The sequence below is a fragment of the Balaenoptera musculus genome, chromosome 7 (assembly GCF_009873245.2).
Source record: "Balaenoptera musculus isolate JJ_BM4_2016_0621 chromosome 7, mBalMus1.pri.v3, whole genome shotgun sequence".
Taxonomy (NCBI): domain Eukaryota; kingdom Metazoa; phylum Chordata; class Mammalia; order Artiodactyla; family Balaenopteridae; genus Balaenoptera; species Balaenoptera musculus.
In genome coordinates, this window is record NC_045791.1 from 82361093 (window position 1) to 82386769 (window position 25677).

The following is a 25677-nucleotide window of genomic DNA, read 5'->3' on the forward strand; positions in this document are numbered from 1 at the left end:
TGATAATAGGTTTGCAATGAAAACACATTAAAAATAAGCCTAATCCACTGATGAGAATATATTTAATATATTTATTTTAGATTGCTGTAATTTAGGAAGTACTTCATGCAGAGTGAATTCATTAGGCATTTTGCTTTCTTAATGCTGTTCTCAACTTTCCAGCAAGGAGCCAAAATTTTCCCATTTTCAATTTGGAGCAGAAATGTATTTGTAGCAGCTGTAGCTCTTAATTTGACGTCTAGTTTCAGGTCATTTTCATGTAAATAGGAAACAATAGAGACCTGCCTACAATTTCCATAATGGAGATGTTTGCTTCAACTTTATCATTTTTCCTCTGGCAATTTTATTTTCTCTCTCTGGGATTAAAGGAGCCAATAATTGTTCATGGTTATTATTTTTCATCTTTATAAAAACTTGTTAGTTCCATTTTCCATTACTCCAAAGCTCCCAGTGCCTTGTATATTTCAGTCATACACACTATCCATTAATGTTTCTAGCTCATCCTTTCCTTAATCTGGAGTAGGTGAGGCAGGTCAGGCTTTCCATTTCTTTCTGTAATACATTTTCTCCAGGCTTTTCAACTTCTTTTTCTACGTCTAAAAAAAATAAAAAATAAAATAAGAGGTGAAAATTTGGAATTGTTCCATTGAATACAACTGATGCCTTATTGAAAGGCAAGTTTCAGTTTTGATTTATAATGCTTTGAACATGCCCATATGTATTACCAACTGTGGCTTCACAGTTGTTTAAAATGTAATTATGTGCTTTTTCTAATAAAAATGTGTTTTATTTCATTTTTCCTCTGTTCTGGAGGAAAAATCCTCCTTTATGTTTTAAGCATAGATATGCTTAATTCAATGTATTTTATCATCTATTCAGTAATTTTCAAGTGTGTCTCAATGGGGAGAAATTTCATTTTTGTGTACATCCTTTTAAATATGTTGATTTATGCAGATTAAGTTAAGTAGGAAGTTATTTTTGTACGTAGTCATTTCCATTTTTTCCTCTTCTAGGAAAAAAATAAGAAATCAGATAGTCTTTTAAACATTTTATTTCTTGGATCTTCTGAACATACCAGCAAATCATGTACTCCTTTGATTTCATCTCTGCTGTTGAATTTACAGTAGTTGTTATAATCCTGTTTTTTTTGTTTTTCTTTTTAATATGCCACATCTGGTTTTTTTTGTTTTTGTTTTTTTAGCAGAGACTCATTTGTGCTCTTTTTTTTTTTTTTTTTTCTGTCCCAGTAATATGACAAGAACAGTGGAGATTTCTGGGGAAGGAGGCCCCTTGGGAATACATGTAGTACCTTTCTTTTCATCTCTGAGTGGAAGGTAAGATGTTTTCCTTATATCAGAAGCTCATACTAATGAAAAACTTGACTTGAGCTCATTTTCCCAAACATTTTTTAGAAGAGGATTAAGTGTATGTCTCTGTTATTTAGATAGACACCTCAAGATATACTTCTGTTGGCCACTTACGTGTTAGAAACAAAATAACATCACTTCTAGGATACGATGGAAAAGAAATCATGGCTTCTGCATTTACAATTAACTAAGAAGTACTTTATTAAAGTATTCTTATCAGTGACACATAGTAGACAGAAATCGTGGAAAGACTTTAACATATTGTTAGAGAAATACAGCAACTGAATTTTTTAATGTTCAAAAATACACTTAAATGAAATAGAGTAATTCCAAATGGATATTTCTTGATATGCCTCAGGTTTACAGAACTTAGAATAATAAATATTCTAATATTATAAGTAGTTATATCAGAAGCTAAATATGTTTTGATTTTAGCTGTAGTAGCAAAATGCTATTATTCTATTTATTTTGTTCTAAAATAAAATGTAACCAATTAAAAATAATTTACCACATCCTTTTGAAATTTTAAAGACATTATATTTCTAAATCCATGCTGGTAAATGGTAATTTAGATTGCATCACCATCTCTTGAAATTTGTGTTTACTTAACTAGCTGTAAAACTTGTTTTACTGATGGGAATGAAAGTGTGTGCCTGAGATTTAATATTAGTACTATTATAACAAGCTTACAAAACTAGTATTAGATATTACGTTATTATAATACTTTTCAGTAGGATGACTACCTTTTGCACTAGATTGATACTGACAAAGGCTGTCAGAAACTTAAAGAAAATGAATTTCTCACCCATATGATATGATTTTAATTAATTTACTAAATTCATTTTCTTAAATATATCATTGAAAAGGCAAAATACCTGATTTTTGCTTAGGTGATCAAAGACCAGAAAAGTCAGTTGATTTTTCTCAAGGTCATACAAAATCCAGATATCTTGACTTGACCTCACTCCATTGCTCTTTCTAGAACAAAACTTTTCCCAAAGCTTATATAATATTTATTTACTGGTTCTGAATATTTATTCAATTTGGTCTGCCATATAGCGGGAAGAACAGATTTAGTCATGATATTTTGGTTGGCATCATTTTCAGTAGGTAGCCATCTGCTACCTGTAATTGCTAAGTCATCACCTTCTTTAGCAAATAACATCTGATGCCAAGCTCTTGCTGGAATGTCCCCTAAAAAGAAATGAACTGAAAATCTAGTGGCTCTTATTGTCTCATTTCCTGTACGTGTTAATAAGCATGTTTATAAATGTTATGGGTTATGGCACAGGACAAGCTGAGGTTGTTTTTGATAGACAGAGAGAGTATTTACCCAGTTGTCACGAGGAATTCTAATGGCTTTTGTCAGAAGTGTACTGGTAGAGCTTTGTGAAATACCAGTGTGGCTAAATTACTAGGCCCTTTAGCTTAATGAAGCTGGAATAGACCACAAGATCATCCCAATTTTCAAAACATGAAGAAATATACAACATGACAGTCACCCTACATCATTTTCAATCGTTCAGAAAACAAGTTGACCCTATAGACCAAAAATCACCTTCTCTCACTTCAAATGAGGAAAACACACTAGAATGCATTGATTTACTCCCTGATTCTTCCTGGTTGTGATTTCTAGCATAAGCTTTATAGAATAGGAAAAAGTATTGGACTCGGATTTGGAACAATTGGATTTGAATCTCACTGTTCTCTTTTGTATAACCTTGAGTGAGTCCCCTAAATTTGCCTCTTGTGAATACCTACTTCACATCAAGGTTGTGGGGATTAAACCACATTAAAAATGTGAATGCTCCTTGTGAAACACACAACATACAAATGTGTAAATTATCAGGATTAATACTATTTTGGCTAAAACAGAAAAACCTTGTTCAGAAATGAACTTTTATAAGTTCATGGTCAACTGTTCAGTAAATTGGTGAAATAGTTTTCTCTGTGTGTGTGTGTGTGTGTGTGTGTGTGTGTGTATATTTTTTGCTCTCCACTGGTATTATAGAAAGGAAATTTAATTTAAAAACATAAAAAATAATATGGAAGTGGAGACATGAGCCAATAAAAGTTAAGAAGTAATGAGTACAGGCTGAAACAGCACACTTAACTCAACCCATGTGTCTAGAAGCAACTGCATACAGAGTGTGTCAGACAAGTGTCTGACCTCATCATGCCATATGGTTGCCCTGTGTGAGCACGGGGGATGGGGGGAGTTAAGGTCATAGTGGTAGACTTAGTTCTTCATTTCCTTCCATTTATTGGTTTGTGTCATTATTTTAAATTAGAATTTACATTTAATTATTTACTAAGACTACTGTAATTCGCTCTGCCTTCAATTTCTTTTTAATTTTTTTCTTTTACAAAAATAGAGCCACACCTGTTGTAGAATTAAGATCCCTAATCAAAGTTAGAACACCCCGAATACAACACACTGGCTGCTGTACTTAATAAGGCCTCAGTGGTTTCATTGGGGTGCAGAATGCTGCTTGTACGGAGGACCATTGGCTTGCACAATAAAAACAAAATAAAACAAGAGTCCCTGAAAGTAAAAAGCAACTTAATTTCATTCATTTTTTTTTTCAAAAAAAAAATATATATATAGTTTTATTTTAGAATTAAAGCATAAAATCTAATTGTCAGTAAATAAAGATAGCATAATATACCTGTTTCATAGTAAAGACAGCTGAATATGAGGCAGAAGAAGGAAGGAATGGGTGAAGAGTGATATATAATGTGAGCAGAGGAGATGTTTAGGTAAAAATTCTAAGCTGGTGAGCGGCCTAGGCCGTGTGATACAGTGGGAAGAAATGAGGAGGCCAGCAGGGCGTAGGTTTGTGCCTAAATGGTCACTAGAAGGGCAAGAAGCAATTGTTACCCCTCTTATTCTGCGGGGCTGTGGGTTTCAGCCTCCTTTATCACTGCTTCTTAATGCAAATTAACTGGTTCATCTCAGCCTATAACTCATCAACGGCATTAATTTTTAAATCCTGAGAGTCTTGGTCCCAAACGAGATAGCTACCCACAGCTCACCCATTTGGGGCAAAGACGATAAAGAGGGACTGTTTTCTGAGCCTTCTCATACTGGTCTGGATGAAATCAAACTGGAAGGAATCCACCCCTTCCATAGAATAAAGAAGGCAGGAGTGGTTTGTTGCCAGGGAACAAACTAATAAAATCAGTTAGTTTTACATTTTACCAAAATTACCTCTGACACATGGGTTTTACAGTTGGGCTTATTCTGTCAATAAATTTTTCATGGAAAGTTAGGTTATTTAGTTGAGTGAGGTTCACATAGCATACTCCAGCTGTAATATGCCAGCTAAATTGCAACCCAGTGGCCTGAAAGAATTAATTCATCTCCCAAAATGTGAAATTAAATCCTAGGGAGTAACATTACATGACTGATGATGTACTGAATTAAATTAAAGGAAGACTTGAATGCTTGTTAAAAAAATATCGCTTACATAAACTAGTTTATAACCACATGTGAGCCTCCTAATGGGTCGTGTTATTGTGAATCCACCATAACAAAAATCCAAAATGTGAACTATTAGAGAGTTATTCAGTTTAGGAGAGAAACAGTATTTTATTCTATTTCTTTCCTTTTTTTTTTTTTTTGACATGTCAAATAGTTCAATTTTTAATATTATGTTATGAGATTAAGGTGGGATTAGTACTTTAAATATATTAACTTAAATCTCAGATCCTTTATCAAATAGTAGCTTTGGCCCTTATTCTCTTGCACCCAGAAGATGATTAATTTACTAACCTACTAGAACTAGGAAATGAAGCATCACTGCACACTTGGCCTGTGACCCCGAGCTTTCCCCACAATAGGTGGCATGACTATTTGCTCTGCTCTCTCCTGCGTCAGCGTACTGTGTTCATTTAACTTATTTAAAGTAGAGATCTAAATAGCCCTGCATGTGCCTCTCCTCCGGCTGTCTTGAGATGACGTGAGCTCATCAGATGAACTGAGGCCCTGGAGGCCGAGGTCCCACTTTGTGGCAGCTCCAAACAGGAAGATGGTTTTCTCTTCCACTTTCATTAGCGACTCCCCTTTTTTATGGCGGACCCTATTATGCATGCATAAAATGTGCTCATGTTTTATTTAGATTCGAGACTTAATGCAAAGGGACTACATAATAGCACCTAAGGCCCCTATATGAAAGAGGGTGACAAAGTAGGAAAACAAGAGGATGAGGGAAGAGGAGGTGGTGGTTTCTCCACATCTAGCAGATTCCTCTTGGAGGACGTATCTGTCTGTTTTATCCTGAGACACCTGGGACCCTGACATGCCGCAAGGAACAGGGAAATCCCTCCCATGAGAAATGGCTAAAGTACACACAAGTTTGATTTCTTTTAGTTTTCAGTTCAAATACTACCAGTATGTAATAGGTGTGTGCAAGTACATACACACACAGTTGAATTCTTTCTTTTTATTGCTGTAGCTTTCTTTCTCCTTTTCTTTTTCTCCAACCCTGTCCCCTGCTGACTCTAAGCCACAGCCCCGAAGCACCAGGAGGTTCAGGGGATCCTCTCTGTATCCAGACTCTTCCTGGTTGAAATTTCAGACAACTCTTCCCAAAGCCCTGATTTCATCCAGTCACCATCTCGCTCAGAAGCAGTGAGTGGCATGAGTATTACTCCAGCCTCATCAGATACGTCCATCAGCTGGTGTTCAAGGCCCCTTCACGTGGCACTGGCCTCCACATCCAGTGTGCGCTCCCACCCTGCTCCCCTTACACACACCTGTTCGTTCCTGCCTCTGTGTGTGTTCTCTCTCTCCTCCTCTCCAAACCCCACTCATTCTTCTCATCCAGTTTACATCCCACTTTCTTCCCAAATCCTTCTATGAAGACTCTAGGCTTATAGCTCCAGTTTTTTCGTTTCTCCTGTACTTCAAGCCTGTGCTGAGCCACTGTCCTGGTCCTACGGCCCTGTCTCATATTCCTCCATCAGAAGTGCATAGAGAGCACTCAACACACACTTGATTCAGTGGCACTAACAAATGGGACCGAACTTCCTTCTAAACTGAGTAATACGATCTCTGCTAAACATTTACTTCTTCAAATGCATATTATTGGAAGAGGAAAAGAAACAACTATATATATATAGGAAGACTGCAAAGAAACAACTGTGAATACCTAATCCTCTCCCATTATCAAACATCGAGCTGCCCCCTGGGCACCAACTCAAACTTACTTATTACAGTCAGCCCTTCTGTGAAGCCCCCTCGAAACCACGAGTCCTCTGTGTCCTCAACTCTACTGAGCAACGCTAGCCTTTTCTAGGTTAACTACAAGCATGAGAAACGGGATTGTACGTCATTGTGCTCTGGGCTGGTGTTTATGTATATGTGTCTTGAAGGGCTTCTTCTCTCTAGTGAGTCATGTGTGCGAGTGTGTTTTTTTGTTTGTTCGTTTACTAAGGATTTAAATAATAAACAGTTGCCTGAATATAAAGCATACTTTCTTTCATAAATAGAAACCAATATTTATTTCTGAACAGTTACAAATGGAGAAACAACTCGCAGGTTATTCAGTCATTCTCTTCCAACCTAAATGTTGCATTTAGGATTCTAGGGCTCTTCATCCGCGGCATTGAAGAAAACAGCAGGTCCAAGCGGGAAGGACTGTTTCACGAAAATGAATGTATTGTAAAAATCAACAGCGTGGACCTCGTAGACAAAACCTTTGCTCAGTAAGCATTTTTTTCATTGTTTTATTTACTTTATTGATTCCTAGAATGCTTATAATCATCACTGAGCTCATTATGATCAAAAATGTAGGTAGAACTTCTGGTAAGTTCCCTTTGACCCCAGAACATCTATTTTCAAATGTGTCCTGTGTTTTAGCATACTCAGAGGTGGGCTGCAAATGTCCCTGACAGCCCTGAGAAGGGCAAACTGCAGAATAGAGCAAACCTTCTGTCTGGCTGTCTTTCTGGGGCATCGATAGATGGGTTTGTTTTTCTTGGGATACAGGTCAGTTAGACTGGTATTTAAGAACTCTTCACAGACTATTAGTTCGGCTTATTAATTAACTTACTTGGTGTCAGTAGTCTTCCTTAAACTAAATATCTGTGAGAGATGACTGAAGACTCACTGAATAATAGAAACAAATGGAAAAAAAAGTTAAAATACTCTCCCTCAAGAAATTATTTCTCTGCATGTGAAAATGTTACAGGAATAGGTCTTTGTACCTAAGAATTAGAGTATGCAGCAGTCTGCATATGCTTTTTTATATGTATATTGGCATTACAGTGGAACAAGGGAATAATCACGAATACTCTTTAGTAATGATCACCAACCTCTCTTGTTTCAACCAAAACAACTCATAATATATCTTCTCTGTGACCATTAGTTGCCAATATTGTGTTGGGTGGAGGGACAGTGCTGTAGCTGCTTAAGTGTGGAAGAAAATGAAGCCTTAAGAGTGTATTTCTAAAAATAATGAATAATAGGCAAAATTATAACTATTATCAATAATGATATTATTTTTATATATCACTGTGCTTGTTACCAGGACTTAATAGGAATGCAAGGCAGACATTATTCTCCCTATATTATAGAGGTAGAAATCAAGGCTTATAAAAATTCAATGTGGAGTAGAAATTGACTCCTAGTCAAGGAGCTGACCAGAGGAGTTGGGCTGTCTATGTGAAGTCTTATCCCTCCTCCCCTAACGTTGTAAGCTCTTCGTGAATAAAGTGAGGGGGAGCTCAGATAGCAGTTGGAATTATGATTAATTATTATTTGGTGCAGCTGCTAATAACAGAGACCTGAAATAAAAGTAGCTTAAACAATATTTACCTTTTCTAAGGACAAATAAGTGTGGAGATGGCAGTCCAGAGTTGGAATGGAGGGTCCACCATCATCAGTGAGTCAGGCATCCTCCACCTTCCTGCTTTGCCATCCTTCTTATGCGGATGCTATCTTTAAGCTGTCTCATGGTCACAAGATGGCTGCTGGAGTTCCCTCCATCACTTCTGAGTTTTAAGAAATAGGAAAGAGAAACAGTAGAACAAAAAAGTTTCTGCCTCCCAGATGAGCCAGATTTTCTCTAACCTTTCATCTCATTGGCAAGAAAGCTGGGAAAGAGAGTTGTTTTACCTAGTCATAAGGTATAAGGAGACATAAGGAAGAAGGAAAGAAAAAGTAGTAGGAAATTTGAGGAAAAGCACAAAGCGCTAAGACAAAAAAGTAAAAACATTAGGGACTCTATAATAGAATAACAGGGAGGGTGCATTTTGGATTGCCAATCCACTGTGATATTTGACACAGCCAATGTACCTACCAAACGTCTCCGTGAGGAAACGTTTGTGTCAGAATTGGGCTTCTGCAGCACAACCCACATTAGGAAAGACCTGTACTTTAGATTAAAGTCTTAAAAGGAAACCAAATGATAATCTGATGGAGACTATGAAAGATGTTTGTTCCATTTAAAATTAGAGCTTGCTTTTATATTTACTTCAGTAAATACTTCTGGGTAGAATTTCAGATTTAGAAATGCTTAAAAGCTGTGGGTCATTGGACAAGTTACTTAAGCTCTCTGAGCCTCCATTCCTTCATTTTGCAAAATGAGAGCTAATTATACTTACTTAACATGGTTGTTAAAAAGGTTAAATGAGAGAATCGTGCATGTTGATAAGGCACATGTAGCCCAGTGTGGTGGCACCTAATGGGCAGGCCATACATGGTAACTAGCGTTTAGTTAACAAAGTCACATTGGTAGTAATAGTGATAGTATCTCCTGTGCTTATGCTCCTGGGATGCTCCTGTAGCCGTGAGGCTGGGCACTTTGGATGGCATGCTAGGAAGTGCTATCATATATGTTCACTGTCTTTCAAGGGCTCAGGACGTCTTCCGTCAGGCAATGAAATCTCCAAGTGTGCTGCTCCGTGTGCTTCCACCTCAAAACCGGGAACAGTATGAAAAATCAGTCATTGGACCTCTTAACATTTTTGGTAACAATGATGGCGTTTTGAGAACAAAGGTGCCACCTCCTGTCCATGGAAAATCAGGAATAAAGACAGTAAATCTCACAGGAACAAGCAGTCCTGAAGAAGATGCATCAGCTTCCCTGCAGCAAAGCAAGAGCCCCCGAGTACCAAGACTAGGTAGAAAGCCATCCTCTCCCTCCCTGTCTCCGCTCATGGGGTTTGGCAGCAAGAAAAATGCAAAGAAAATTAAGATTGACCTAAAGAAAGGTAATTATTAAATTATGCTTAATAGCATTCTATTATTGTAACATGTAAAATTGGTTAAGAGAAATGCATTAAGGCTAATTTTGTTAATTCTCCCTTCATTTAATTGAATCAAAGAATAGATTTAAGTGTATACTGCAGTAACTTAAATTTCTTAAAATCGTGGTGCTTTCTTATTCTTTTTTCTGGAGAGTGTAAATTATTTGAAGCAAAAAAATTATAAAGACCTGCTGTGAAACAGAAAGAACCAGTACAAACTTGGTAGGAACAGAGTGTTATTGTATCACAACTTAATACTAAATACGCACTGACATTCAGTTATCTGTTTTAAGCAAGATTAGTGATTTTTGAAGCATCCTTTAGTCCAAGTCCGAAAAACCAATATATTGTTTCTGGTTCTCTAAGATAGTTTTATACCAGCAAAAAATTATTCCTCAGCAAATATATAGTAATTATTAATTTCACTAATTCAACAATGCAAATAATTTTTCAAGTATTCTTAATTTCAAAAGCATGTATAACCTTTTTTCTTCATCTTTTTCAACTTTTTCATCCATTTGAAGCCCAGATCAATAAGACTAGATCATGTGTGTTCATAGATATTTATGCAGTATTATACATACACACATACACATTCATGTATTTCTGTGCTTTTGTTTATTTTGTAACTTCTCCTGATAATCCCTTCCCCCACTGCAACCTTCTGCAACACACTGTGATTTTCAAGACTCCATTCAAAAGAAACCAAGATTTAATGGATTCTTGTCTGAATTAATAGGAAATGTAATGATCACAAGGTAGTTTTAGAATACTTATTTACATATATCTAAAGCAAATTACATGTACCTTTAATTGGGATATAGAGATTATTCTGAAAAACCCTCTGGTCAAAATTTTGTCCTCCTATAAGAATTCTATACTGGGAAGAAAATGTATTGATAGGAGGCACAATTAGGCTTTTTATGTAAATGCATCACTTGTGCTTTTCATACAAATTGTGCAGCTATGTATAAGACATGGGGTTGAGTGCTTTGAGAATAGATAAATCAGACACAGAACGTGACCTTAAAAATCCATCAGAAAGCCTTGAATGCAAAAATAAAGAATATTACATCCCACAGCTGTGTTTTGGGAAGATTAATCTGACAGAAAAAAAGATATACTAAAGAAGAGAGCATACAACAAGGGATCAGTAAAGGGTGCACGGTGTCTGTCTGAATATAATATGTATGCCTAAATTGCTGACTGGATGTAGGCAGGAAGAGAGAGGAATTACTGTTATTGCTGAGGTTTTCAGCCAAGGTGTCTTGCGCGATGGAGATGCCATTACGAGAAATTAGAATTTTAAGTAGAAAAGGCAAGGATCTGGGTTGGAGAAGGAAGTTCATAGTGAAATTTAAAATGCTTGTGAAAGTATGTGCATGGTAATATCCTGGAGACTGACACCAGAGAGATTAGAGACAAACAAAGTGATGTAAGTGTCATCTGTAGGGAGATGGTAGTTGGAGCCAGGAGCATGGAGGGCAGTCTAGAGGACAAATTGTTCCAGATCCTTGGGGAACATCTATGTTTACGTGGGAGAACGATGGGTAAGAGAAAGACAGACATGTTGTGATCAGAGAGGCAGGAAAATAATCAGAAACTAAAAACATGAATACCAATGGGGGGAGTTAATTTCAAGAAAATGGTTGGTGAGAAGTGTCAAAGCTAGAGAAGGGGAAAGATCAGAATCGGAAAAATGACTGGATATGGTCATGGGTAGGTAGTTGGTGATGGAAGATTGAAGAAGCAGTAGGATTGACGTAAGGATTCTTTAGGGTAGAGAAATCTAAGCATACCTTCACATAGAGTGAAAAAAGACATAAACTCAAAGAGAGAAACTGGAGATGCAAGAGAACTGGACAGGAGTAACAGGAACGAGTGATGGGACAATGGGATGCCGTACACAAGGAATGGAGACTCAGGGGGAGGGGGAACCACAGGCTGGCTAGTTGATTGAAAGCCTGACATGTCAGATGGCCTCTTGCTTCTCAGGAAAGTATGAAGTCAGGTTATGGTTTACTGAGAAATCAGTCTCCCAGGTATATAGATAACATGTGGTGTTTCTTCTAGGACCTTAGTAAATGAAAGTTTTATATATCTACACTGGCCTTAAATTCACTGTGATACAATCATGGCCTGTAAGGAACTGTAATCTGTATTTAAAACCAGAAAAACTGAAGCATATTTAAAATATTTACTGGAATGTCAATACTTCACTTATTCTGCATTAGTCTAAATTAGGTGGATTTAACTATAAAATTGAATATAATATTACTCCTGCTGAAGGTGACCATGCGTTTTCCTGGTCTTATACACTAGGACCTGAAGGACTTGGTTTCACTGTGGTTACCAGAGATTCTTCCATACATGGTCCTGGTCCCATTTTTGTAAAAAACATTTTACCAAAGGGAGCAGCAATAAAAGATGGCCGCCTACAATCCGGGGACAGAATTTTGGAGGTAAGAATTAGAATGAATATCTTCAATAAAATCTTTCTTAGTGTTTGAAATAAGTATATAAAATGTATTAAATTTTGAATTCAGTATGTTGAAAACTGTACTTATAGACAAGATAAGGACTTTAATTAGAAAACTGGTTAATCAATAGCCTATCTTTGTAAGCCCTCAATAAGGACAATGATATGGGGCCAAATAATATTGAAAAGTTTTCCCTATCTCCTCTTTCTTACTTCTGCCTCTTAGAGTCCCTGGGGAATTTGGGTCAAATCCATGAGTTCATCATATATTCAATTAGGGCTAAGGATTTCAAATTTGCACCCAAGCCCTTGTAACAGTTTCGTTAGAGTTCTCCAAGAGTGGGCCAGCCTGTCTCAGGTTGGTCTATGCATATAGAGAAGTATTTGGAATACCCAAAGCAAGAGGCTTTTTTTTTTTTTGTCATTTATTTTTGTTTGATAGCATCATCTTCTTGGCTAAATATATATTGTCAATTTACCTTTCAAGAAATCATATTCGTTGAAACTGGCTGGTTCCATTGAACTTTCTCATGGCATGGAAGTAGCACTATAGCTTTTTATATAGTTCTAGATCACGATAGAAAATGGGCCAAATGACTAATGTAGTTCCAAATTACAATCTCCAGTAATCTATGGTAACCTGATGACTATAATTTTCTAAACATGGAAAATTGTAGAATTATAACAAAAAAAACTTATGCCTCAAGAATTTACTGTGTGATAACGGTCCATTTCTCCTATTTGTATTTGGCAGAGCATGATAACAGCTAAGCATTTGAAATCAGCTTTCTTCCTACTTGAGGAATCATTCTCTGGTATCTGTCAGTTTGATTTGTCCTTGCTAAGAATGTGATGTCTTAGGGAAAACTGCTGATGCCAATTACTGAATGTCTGAGGCTGTCCAGCACCACAATAATGATGGTTGGTATATTGCTAGTATCATAAACATAGTTGGTTTGGGCTCATGTATTCAGTTTTCATCTTTCCAGAGCTTCATTGATCATGGGAGCCCATTTGCTGCTTGCTTTCAAAAACCATCTAGGGCAGAAGGGGATGGCAAGTGTTTTAACTGGTTGCTCATATGGTTGCCTGCATTAGGTAAATGGCAGAGATGTCACTGGACGAACTCAGGAAGAGCTCGTGGCCATGCTGAGGAGCACCAAGCAGGGAGAGACTGCATCACTGGTCATCGCCCGCCAGGAAGGAACTTTTCTGCCCCGAGAGCTGGTAAGGTTCAGATCACAGTCTTACTGAATTTTCAGTACAGGACATAATACACTCAGTGAATTCATAATAGCTGAGAAATGAGTTCTAAGTCATGGGCTTCATTTGTTAAAAAAAAAAAAGTGAATCACACTGACAGTGTTTTGCCCCCATTTGGGGTATCACTGTTTTAGTGATGATGTGATGATGCAGTGAGGTGGGTAAATGCAAACAGTGCTTCAAGTGTACGAATTCAAACACCCTTCAAGGAGGCAACTTAACAATATTTGATAAAATAAAATGCACATTGAGTATGTGCTATGGGCTAGGCCCTGTGCAAAACACAACCAGCAGAAATGTTCATGGCCCTACCTTAGTGCAGTTAGCAGTCTAAAGGGAAATTAAAATATAACCAAGTATTTAAAATGGTGATGAAGATTATGAAAGCAAACTGCGGAGTGCTACAGTAATATATAACAAGGGAATTTAACCTAGTCTTGAAGGCTGGGAAAGACATCTCAAGAAAGAGAATTTCAAAAGTCTTATTAAAAATTTGTACCCTTTGAACTAGTAACTATACTTTTAGCAATTTGTCCTAAACTGATCATCAAAGATGTGGAAAAAATTCTTCTATATTGATTTTTTTTCTCCAGTCCTGTTTATTATAGTGATATATTGGGCATGGTACAACAAGCAGGTATTGGTTAAATAAATAACTGGATCGCTTTCCAATGAAATATAATAAGTACTTAAAATGGTCTCTGTGAGGAATTAATAATAATATGAGAGAATGTTCATAGTATATTATTAAGTAAAAAGTTGGGTATAAAATGGCATATGCAGTATGACAAATTACATTAAAAATCTTTTGTAAAAAGCTGGAAGGAGATGCACCCAGATTGTTGGGATTATGAGAGATTTTCATTTTCTCTTTTTTTTTTTTTTTTACAATGAACACATAATATTTATTATTGAAATATTTAAGGAGGCTTTAGAAACTTCAAAGGACTTTTATGGCTAATAATAAAGAAGAATAGATGTGGTCAAAGGACTTCTAATTACCCTTTGTTTTTTATTTCCTTTCAATCTATATAAGAAATGACACAGGCACATATGGGTAATATGATAGGTTCCCCAAGTTAGATCATCAGAATAGTGAGTGTTGAGAAAATTGAGTATAGTTAACTTGAAAAAAAAAGTTTAGTACTGATAATTGCTATCACATATATAAAGAGTTATTGTATGGATTGGAAAGTAAATTTTAGTCTGTTTCTTTAGATAGTTTATATCCATTAATTTACTTACGCATTAATCCAACAAACAAGTTACTGAGCATGCGCTGTGCAGTAAGTTGGAGGTTCTGGGGATACAAAAATAATTAAGACTAATTTCCTGCCTTATGTGAGCCTGTTCCAAAACAAATAGTTGGAAGTAATAATGTTACAAGCACTTTCTAACTGTTGGAGCTGTCCAAGAAGGAAACAGGTTATTTAGCATACTGAAACAGAACCTGCCTCACCATCTGTCAAAGATGCTCCAGAAACAATTCTCCTGTTGGTAAGGTGATAAGACTAGATAACCTCTAAGATACCTACTCTGGGTCTAATATTCTGTTACATGTGTTTATATCCACATTTGAATATACAGCTTTCCTGAACCTCGTCTCTTATATATTAACCCTCCTTAGTACTGGCCAAAGGACCCCCTGCCTTCCATGTTTCTGTACCATGGAGTTTCCTTTTGATCCTTTGTTATCTTTCCCCTCATCTTATCCATTTTTCCGCTTGTTCTCTTTTATGCTTTGAGAAGGTCCATGGTAAAATAGGGAAGGGGAGATGCACTCCCCACCTCCTTTCCGCTACTGGATTCCTCCACACTCAGCGCTTTGGAAGGCAGAATCTTGAGTTACGGCCTCGTCTCCTCACTGAAGCTCCCGACTCTTCCTAAGGAGAAATGCTGTCAAAACTCGAAGTCTAGAATTTTTTTCTCTAAATTCAGATAGATTCTTTCCCTCAATCTTTTATTTATCCAAAGATGTTGGTCTTTCTCTACAAGGGTCAAAGTGAAAAGAAACAATACAAGAGGGGGCAGCATGGATATATAGCAGGAAGCCCTTACACTTCTTATTTAATTCGTTGGTTGCTGGTGATAAAAACGGTTAGAAAACATCAGTAGGACTATGTACTTGTTTCAGGGATAGGAGAACTAGGAAAGAAGTTTTGATTGTGTATTCTTTTGAACTGTGGTCCTGGGAGGAGTAAAATCCTGCATATAGAGAGAAATATTCCAGGCAGCCCCTAGGCATGCAGAGGAACCCAATAGCAGAGCTCCAGCTAGGAACTCAAACACTCACGAGTCCCTCGTTCCCCATCTAACAGTCACTTATACCCCTTTTCCATATGTCCTCTAGAATTCCCAACTGCACAGCTAATTCCTTCTTCCTATAAGCTCTCCCAGCCCCCCTTACCCCCACCAACTCCCACCCCTGCGCCCTGTAAGGGGGAAAGGGATGCTGATCTTATTCCAGTTTGAAACTCTGAAAACATTTTTAGTCAAAGACAATTACATCTAGAAGTTAGCAAATGGAATAATAGAATTTCTGGACTAAAGGGAGCTGAAAGAATCTGTGAGTCCAACTCTACTTTTGTAGCTGAGAAAACAGAGGCTCAGGGTGGTTGAGTAACCTGTCCATGGGCCCACAGTCAGCAGGAACTAGATGCCTAGGTTTCTTAGCATTTACTATTGTCTCTGAAGCTCAACTTCTGTCCTTACTACCTACTGTGTGATCCAGAGCAGATCACAAAATCATTCTGAGGCTCAATCCTCATCTGTATCATTAGATTTCTGTGACAATTAAAAGAGATAATGCATGCAAAGCTCTAAGTGTTGCTTCTGGTCAATTGTAAGTACTAAATATGTTAGCTATACTTGTTTCTTCTAGTACATTACCACTTCTGTAGTATTGTAAACACAATACTGTATAGGTATTATGGGGTAAATAAATTTATGCAGGCTTACCTGGGATTAACCACTATTTTGAACATTGATTGTTTTCTTTTTCATTATTTTAATATGTATTCTGGTATCCAAAATACAGAATTACAGACAAAATTTGTGTAACCAACCACATTTACAAGCCAGGCAGCCTGTATATATTATTTCACTCTCATTTAATATAATTTAGTGACATTGGATTTCTATCCCAGAAAGTGATATCATAGGCCAAGCCCACCAGGGAGCATATTAAATTAATTGTGCAACTATGAGATTATAAGTGAAAATAAATTCTTTGTTCTCATCATTTTCTGTGTTATACAAAATTTGGAGGGCATGTGGTTAGTATCCATTCTCTTAGAATTCTCTGGCAAATAGTCTCTTTAAAAAATATTTGACTTCTAACTATCCAAATATGTGGAATATTCTTTGTAACCACAGCAAAGCAAGGGCCTTTGAGGCTAACAAGCACTGAAGTAACGTGGACCCAGAATCTTTGTTTTGGAGAAATGTGGAATAATATTATTTTTCCAGCCCCAATACCTGTCTTGAATGCTAAATAGCAGGAACTCTGCAGGAAGTTTATCAAGAGGTCATATTTGGCATTCATGGGGCTATTTCAGTGGGAAATACTCAGAGCGTGTGGCACTGGACTATTTGAAAGCACAGAATAAAGAAGAGTGTGCGACGTGATACATCTTTGTATTTTTCTTTCAAAAAATTGAAGGTGGTATCATTTCGGTCTCTTCTCCCTTATTGTGATTGATGCACACACTTGACTTGTCACTGAAAATCTGGCAGGATGAAGGAAGGACAGCACTTCCTGCTTTTGTCTTGTTCTATCTCCTTTGAAGAAAACAAACTGTTTATTGGTTTCCTGTTCTGAGAAACTGTCCTCTCCCTTTTGTTAAGCTGTGCTATTTCGTGAGCTCCGTACCCTCTTAACAGCACTGCTCTGCCTATTTTCTGACAGTTAAATCTTCCTTATTTCCTTGTTATCATTAGCTTCCTGTGAAGTCTTAACGCTCACAGCCAAGGGAGCATGTGGTCAGCAGTTCCGCAGGAAGGCCCAATATAGGATGGTCTCTCGAATGTGACCCTCTGTCATTCCAAAGGCCTCAGCATCCATTTCCTGGTCATTTCTCCTGACTTGCCACATAAGAGAACTGTGCTGAATGCTTGTATTTGCTGGTCCATGTCTTCCTTCCTGAGCAATTGGTTAGTATCCCAAGTATAGCAGCACGTTTAGCCAACTTTCTTTCCATCTGTGGCAGTCTGGGTTGAAAGTCAAATGAAAGGAATTTTATATAATAACATCATTTAATAACATCATTACTATTTAGCTCTTTCTAGTATTTTTACCAAAAGAACTGAGCTTCAAAGGTAATCTTTCCAGAATCCCAGTCCAGAAGATCCTTTGATGTTCTCATCCCCTTACTGGGTGAGAGTTTATTAAAGAGGTGTTCACATAAGGAACACTTTTGCAAAAGGGACTTTGAGATTAGTGTTGGTAATAGAATCAGAAGGTGAAACTGCTGTATCTGCGCCTGCACTTGAAACAAAAACTATGCTACTTATTCGGTGGTTTGTTTGGTCTGTTCTGTGAGAGACATGGTCTGCAAGTTATTTTCCATCCCTGATACCTAAAATTCTTTTTGTCTTGTGCAAAGTGTCGGATAAAGCTCTCTTTCCATTCAGAAAAGATTCTGAAAAACTAAAGGTTTTCTATGTATTCCATGCCTGTATTTTTAAGGACTTCAGAGGAAGCAGCACTTTATTATTTGCCACATATGTGCATGTACATGTATGTGGCTGTCTTCTTTTGTTTACGGGGGAAAAAGTATTCTGTCATTTCATTGTTAACCTGTTTAACGTTTCATGTTCTGACCTGCTGCCTTATCCTTAAATTATCCTGAAAATCACAGCAACCCCTGGTGGGTAAAACAAGCTGAGAAAATTTCAAATGTATTTATAACTTCTACCTGCCAAGTTTGCCTGCTATTAAGCACTGGCCTCTGCAAGGGGCAATAACTATATTTCAAGCAAGCAAGTTGCTCCTGCCTGGAATGATTGAGATCCCAAAGTTAGCCATGTTTGTCATGCTGATCTGACCTTCCCTCAGGAACATCGCTTTTGCTGAGAAAAAACTGATGCACACATATGTGGAGGCGCCCTTAATAGTTGTTGAGATCGGTGCATTCCACACTACCGTTTCACCAGTCCCGGTAACTACCTTAGCAAATGACACATGGCCCCAACCCTTCATGGTTTACTCCATCTTCTTCCTAAGTGAAAAATTCACACCTCAAATGTCAAATTATTTAACATCGTGAATCATGCAAGAATTTTAGTTTGAAAACTTAGATGAACCTCATTTAACTGATATTTTATTCCCTTTGGCTATTTGATTCAAAATGATTCCATGCTTAATTAACCAAGGTACTTAAGGAGGAATGAATATTATAGTGGTTATTTGTGGATAAGTAGCAGAAATTGAAGAATGGTTTCAGAATGATTTTTCTACCTAACCAGAGTGCAAGAGTTATGTTTTAGAATTTAAATAATTATGCAAAAACCAAAATGCATTGCTATATTTTATAGATTCTCCAAGTAACTCAGTTCTATGACTTCAGATGGAGTCCTTGCCAAGGTACAATCTCCATTTCTGCCTCTTTCTACAGTAATTTCAGTTTCCTTCTTACTGCATTTCTGTTCAACCAGTAGTCAAGGCTCTGCAACATGACCTCCAGAATCAACAAGATGTGTCCCTGTCCTCAAGAAGCTTCTAGCCCATAAAGAAAAAAAAGAGTGATGAGTTGATCAAATTATGCAAATAAAGTGTTATGAGAATTCAAAGTTGGGAACCAAAAAACCTTTAAGAACCGAATGGTATTTGAGAAGAATCTTGATGATTGAGTAGGATTTCAAAATGCAGAGTGGGGGGAAGGAAATAGCATCTTCAAATACTCAGAGATTGGAAAATACAAAATATATCAAGGAGATAGTAAGTAGCCCATCCTGGTAGATTACTGAGCAAGGAGCTATCATGAGTAGTATTGTTTGTAAGGGGTGAAAAGGTATTAGGATACCTGCTAGGATCTGTTGCAATTCACTAGACTGTAATGACGGGGAGCTTAAGAGCTGGGTTTAGTCAGACCTGGGTTGAATCCTGGCTCTCCTACTGATTGGCTGAATGGCCTCGATTAAGTTACTTCCCTATGCCCCCACTCCTCATCACAAACATGGGGATCAGATTTTTGTCTACCTAAGAGAAATGAGATGCATGTATAGGGCACATAGAATGGGATTCAGCAAATGTTACTTGTTATCGTTATTGCTCATCTAAATGAGAGATATTAAGTGCACAGCTAGGGCTTCCCACTCATTGGGAATGGAGAGGGGTATGGAAATAGAAAACCTTGGCTTTGGCATCTGATAGATGTTAGGGTAATAGAATGAGATATATCAAATCTACCCAAGTTTTGAGTTTGGATGTCTAGAGATAGAAGATACATAGGCAGGTTTGGAGAAGAAAACAATTATTTCTGGCCTAGAATTGTGTTCCTTTCATGGAACCCAAGCTGGTCCATGACCAGCGGTCATCAGCATTTTTGCCTTCTCCCTGCTCTCTAGCCATTCCAAACTTTTTTTTCACTTGTTTAAAATGTTACCAGTGCCCTCTCTTTGTCAATCAATTGCTGTGAGAGTTCCCTCTGCTTAGGACACCCTCTCCCTTCCCTCTCACCGTACAACTCCTTAAGACATTTACTTACAGAGCCTCCTTGAACCCCCAAGTCTGGGTTATGGAGCCCCACTTAGTTTTCTATGTATATTCAAAACTTACCATGCTTCTGAGTCACCTTAAGAACTGTAGACAAATAGCAATTAAGAGTCCAGGTTTGGGAGTCTCATGGGCTGAATGTGAATCCCTGCTTCACAATCTTACTCAACCTCTCTGCCTCAGTTTCTTCACTCGTCCAATAAGGATGATGATAGCACCTACCTTGTAGGGTTGTTGTGAGAATTAGTTGAGCAGAGATGCTAACACGTGGTAGGTGTCGAATAGTGTTGACTCCTGTTATTTCCCATGCCTGGTGCACACTGTGTGCTCAGTAAATATTTGTTGACTGAATAAGTGAAAACTATGCATTATTAAAGTAGACAATATAGAAAGCTGGAAAAGGTATTGCTAAAACAGGTATTACCCCTGATCTATATCTAATCTGTATTGAATGCATTATCCATCCTGCTAAAGTCATTTTAAAACAAAAAATATGCAGAGATTTCCTTAGATATCAGGGCACTAGCAACTTCTAATTATACACAAGACAATGAGGGTAGGGGTAGTTAGTATTAAAAGTAAAGATGTAGACATAGAGAATGGACTTGAGGACACGGGGTGGGAGGGGGAAGCTGGGGCGAAGTGAGAGTAGCATCGACATATGTACACTACCAAATGTAAAATAGATAGCTAGTGGGAAGCAGCCGCATAGCACAGGGAGATCAGCTCGGTGCTTTGTGACCACCTAGAGGGATGGGATAAGGGAGGGTGGGAGGGAGACGCAAGAGGGAGGGGATATGGGGATATATGTATACATATGGCTGATTCACTTTATTGTACCGCAGAAACTAACACAGTATTGTGAAGCAGTTATACTCCAATAAAGATCTATTAAAATTTTTTTAAATAAATGTAAATGACAGTTTAAGTAGTTTAAATTATCCTGAAGACATTTGCATGGTCTAGTTGTACAGTTTATTTGTAAAGACATATAAAAACAATAAGTATCAGTACTTTTTATTTTAAAACATTAGAGGTATTTTTGAAGTATTAAAAGTATTTTAAAGTACTTTTAAAATATTTCAATCTTGGCTACAATAACGTGTTAGAACAATGGTCCTCAAAACATGGTCTCAGACCAGCAGTGTAGCATCACCTGGGAACTTGTTAAACATGCAAATTCTCAGGCTCCCTCCAGAACTAAGAAATCAGAAACTCTAGGGGTGGAGCTCAAAGATGTATTTTAACAAGCCCTCCAGATAGTTCTGATGCGCCCTCAAATTGGAGAACCACTGGAACAGTGGTTTAGTTCTAGAGTGTAACAAGGCCTATAGGATAACTTACTGCCTGTAGCTGACTAGCTTCAATAATCACATTTTCAACTTTATCTTTCTGTTCTGCAAACAGTTTCTTGCGCTGTGAAAAGTATTCAGTGAAAATTTCAAGCCCAGTTGAGTTGCGTCTCTTTAGCCACGTGCCCCTCATTTTGGCAAAGGGCCAGCGCTGAACACAATCCAGTTACTCAGCTCAATTACACCTGATTCATTTAGGCAAACTCAATTGTACTTGACTTTTTCAGGCCCAACTCGATTGTGCTTTAAAATTTTCACGCTCAATTTGATTGTGCTCAAAATGTGTTATGTGCCACCTTGTAACTTGTAGATCTAGACACATACCAGAGGGAGGTACTTTTAGGGAAGCTTAGAAGATCGGGTTATTGGCATTTGTTTGCAGTTACACTTATTTTATCTCCAACGTAGTGTGCTGCAGGTAAGGTAACCTCCACCGGCCCCGTGCATGGACCATAATCTACCATCCCCATTCTGCTATGTTGAATTCAGGTCAAAGTCTGTAAAGCTCCTAAGAAAGTAATCCTCGTGTACTGTCACAGAGCCACTATGCTTAGTTGTTCCCATTTATCTCATTTTAAAGGTGGAAAAAATTAGGCAAGAGATATTGCCCCGTACCAAAATTTATACTGTTTGTCAAAATCAGAAATATTTTTAAAGGAAGACTTCCACCTCACTGAAATAAGCATCATACGTTCTCACTTGCGCTGTGTACTAGAAGACCAGGCCCTTAATCTCTGCCAATTTTTAAAAATACATTCAAGAACCCACAAGCCTGAGGGATTAATAGTCATCTGCTACTCCCTGGGAAGTACTCATACCTAAAAGAATTTTACTGAACCCTTGTCAGCAAAATCTAGTCTTGATAAAATAGATGATGATAAATGCTCTGGTTCAGCATTATTAAAACAGATGGAGGAAGTGCTGGCCATTTTGCCTGGTTGTATGGCTTCCAGGTGTCAGAATGAAAATGCTTAATGGGTTTTATCACAAGACTGGTTTCGTTGGAGTTTGGAAGGTGGTGCAAGGAGGAGTGTTCTGTGCTGAAAAGAAGCTCTCCTGACATTCAGAGGACTGGGGCCTAATTACATTCTCTTGCAAAGTTAAGGATGAAGAGCCATGAGATCTGGCCGTACTCTCATGGCACAAGACATATATCTTATTAGTGGCCACTGTGGCCATGATTAGGCTTCCGGAGGCTAGAAAAAAGAAGAGTTTTCTGAATATACATGTTTAAACAGCTCAGAAAAAGGAATATTGCGACCAGCCACAGACTATATCCTTCTTATTATCCAGTAAGCAAAATGTTACCAGTAATTCATGCCAGCTGTTGATACGGAACAGCTGGGTGAGAAGGTGTTACAAAGCTCAGGGGATGACCTTGATTTGCCTAATTACCCCGATGCCTGTGATGAGTACATTTGTTAAGGTACATTCGCCGTAAGATAAGGAAATGAGTTCATTTTGTAAAGGATATTTAAAGATTAAGGGGAAAAAAGTACTGCCATAATTGATTGTGGTCGACTTTTCCAGCTGGTATCAAAGTAAATACCACACATGTGAAACTGTCGCAAGAGTCCATTTCACTTTGAAAGTATACTGAGAGGTTTGAACATGTTGCATCTGCCTGTTTTTCAAGAAAATGTGTGATCTTTATCGTTAAAGAATATCAGCTTAAGATTGTTACTTTTTTTTTTTTTTTCCCTAAGGGCTGATAAAACAGAGATAGACACTTAAATAACAATCTGTTGCCACTTACCTCTTCCCATGCCCCTTCCCTAAAGATTCTCTGGGCAATGACTTTTAAATATGTTCTCATTATTTTTAATGAGTGTGCAGAACATATGATGCATAATGCACCAGTAGATAGGTGCCCTTTTACTGAACTTGTCAGATATAATAAAACATTGAAGGAGTTAAGATGCATTTTTCTTTAAGATATTATAATTATTTAAATTAAGATGCCCAAGTACAAATCATGTACTATTCAATTCCTGTTGCTGCCTAAAGAAAGCCCCACCCCAGTCTTAGTTCTCTCTTTAAAAAAGAATGTTTTATCACAATGTTAAGAAGACAAAAGAACATTTAATATTGTTATGTCTCTTTAAGTTTACCCTTCTTTAAATCTGCCCCAATGGCAGGATATTCAATTATTAACGAGTTCAATTATGTTTCCTGGCCACTTATTGAGTTATATGAAGGACTTTTAACACGGAGTCTTTCCATAATTAATTCTTTGCATTTCTTAGAGGCTTAGGACCTAAGGAAAGATTGTTTAACAGCTTAAAATCTTGTTTCAATTTTCTTATATTTCCTCTTTCTCTTCTTTTCCTTCCTCTCTCCTTTTCTTTCTTGCTCTGACCTATCATCCTGCCTTTCTGGAAGCAAATAACACTTAGTATGGTATCTCTCAATTGCAGAGTACTTTTTTTTTTTAAATATTTATTTATTTATTTTTGGCTGTGTTGGGTCTTCGTTTCTGTGCGAGGGCTTTCTCCAGTTGCGGCGAGCGGGGGCCACTCTTCATCGCGGTGCGCGGGCCTCTCACTGTCGCGGCCTCTCCCGTTGCGGAGCACAGGCTCCAGACGCGCAGGCTCAGTAGTTGTGGCTCACGGGCCTAGCCGCTCCGCGGCATGTGGGATCTTCCTGGACCGGGACACGAACCCGTGTCCCCTGCATTGGCAGGCGGATTCTTAACCACTGCGCCACCAGGGAAGCCCTTGCAGAGTACTTTTATGTCTATATTACATTAAAATGCCAGGTGGTGATGAAGAGGAAGGTAATAGTATATTATGTTAAACTACATTAAAATGCCAAGTGGTAGATGAAGATGGTGGTAGAATGGAGAAATATATCATCCCCAAGAGCAACAAAGCCTCCCCTTGCTGGTCTTTGTTGCATAAATATTGGTGCCTCTGGCTCCTGGTTTATGGAACTGTCAGCCTTAGCACCCTGCAGGTGTTACAGACTTTCAGCCTGACTCAACAGGGCTCTCTTCTCTCCTTCCTAGCAGCTACATCTTTCAACTGTAGACCCTTGACTTCCCACTGGAGGAGAAAAACACACAGAAACAAACAAGCAAAAAACCAGAAAGTGGCAACACACAAAAACACCCAACCACAACATGTTACCCATGACTTGCTTGCACTCCATCTCCCTGAGATCAAATGCTTCTCATCCATGATACACAAAGAGAGACTGATGTTCAGGAGAATTGTCTTCTTGGGCCTCCATCTCCCTCTATGTCTGGATCTACATTGATGATAACAGGACCCAGTTGTTCAATAAATATTTACTGAACACCTATTTCCAGTTCAGTTGATCAAATACTTATTGTTTATTTATGCTAGGTGTTGTACCAGGCACTGGGTATTCTAAGATGCACTAAATCGTGATCCCTGAACTACCGGAGCTTATAGACAATGCTAAGCACCATTAGAGGAACAGGGTAAGAATATGGCATAGTACCTATCATCTGTGGGGAAAGCTAGTGGGAGGGAAATAGGTGTACAAATTTAAGGAAGAAGCTGAGAGATTAATAGTGAACTAAAAGTTAAAAAAGAAAGAAATTAATAAGGGTTTTTAAATCATGAAAAATTTCATTTATGGGGTAGGACTTTCGTTGGGCCATGGATAAATTCAAAGAAGCAAAGAGGGGAAAACTTCCAGGAATATGGAGAAGCATAAGCCAAAGGCAGGAAGGAAAACTGAGGAAAAGGAAGGAGTAGAAAAACGAAGCATCTTGCTTATAGTGATATTCTTGTTGGCTACTTATGCTATCACAGCAAAATTTGCAAGTCTATAACAAGGCCATTTCTAGGGGTAGCATAGAAAATCCCTCAAATGTGACTTTAGGATCTATTTGAAGCCCTCTTTTATAAGGTCTTTGTTTATAAGTTCTGTGTTTGGGCTTATTCATGTAGCCTACATTCAACTGGAGCATCTACTGGGCTGGAAAGTCCAAGATGGCATCCCTTACAAGGCTTTCAGTTGGTGCTGGCTGTTGGGTGGGGCACTTTGGTTCTCCTTCATGTGCCTTCTCATCCTCCAGAAGGCAGTACATCTTCCTTACCTGACAGTCTCAAGACAGCAAAAGCAGAAGATGCAGGTGTTCTTAAGGCCCAGCCTTGCAAGTTGCACAGTGTTACTTCTGCCTCATTCTCTTGGCCAAAGCAAGCTACACGGCCAATCAAGATTCAAAAGAGAGGTGGATAGATTCTACATTTGGACAGAAAGAGCAGTAGTCATGTT

At 38.0% G+C, this 25677-nt stretch overlaps 1 protein-coding gene across 1 annotated transcript in view; it reads left to right on the forward strand.

The window, feature by feature from the left end:
- Positions 1 to 25677, forward strand: part of PARD3B (par-3 family cell polarity regulator beta) — a 1042097-nt gene that overhangs the window by 546696 nt on the left and 469724 nt on the right. Inside the window, 5 exon segments of the mRNA XM_036858752.1 lie at positions 1248 to 1334; positions 6951 to 7076; positions 9226 to 9584; positions 11943 to 12082; positions 13198 to 13326. Of these exon segments, the coding sequence (XP_036714647.1) occupies positions 1248 to 1334; positions 6951 to 7076; positions 9226 to 9584; positions 11943 to 12082; positions 13198 to 13326 (841 nt within the window).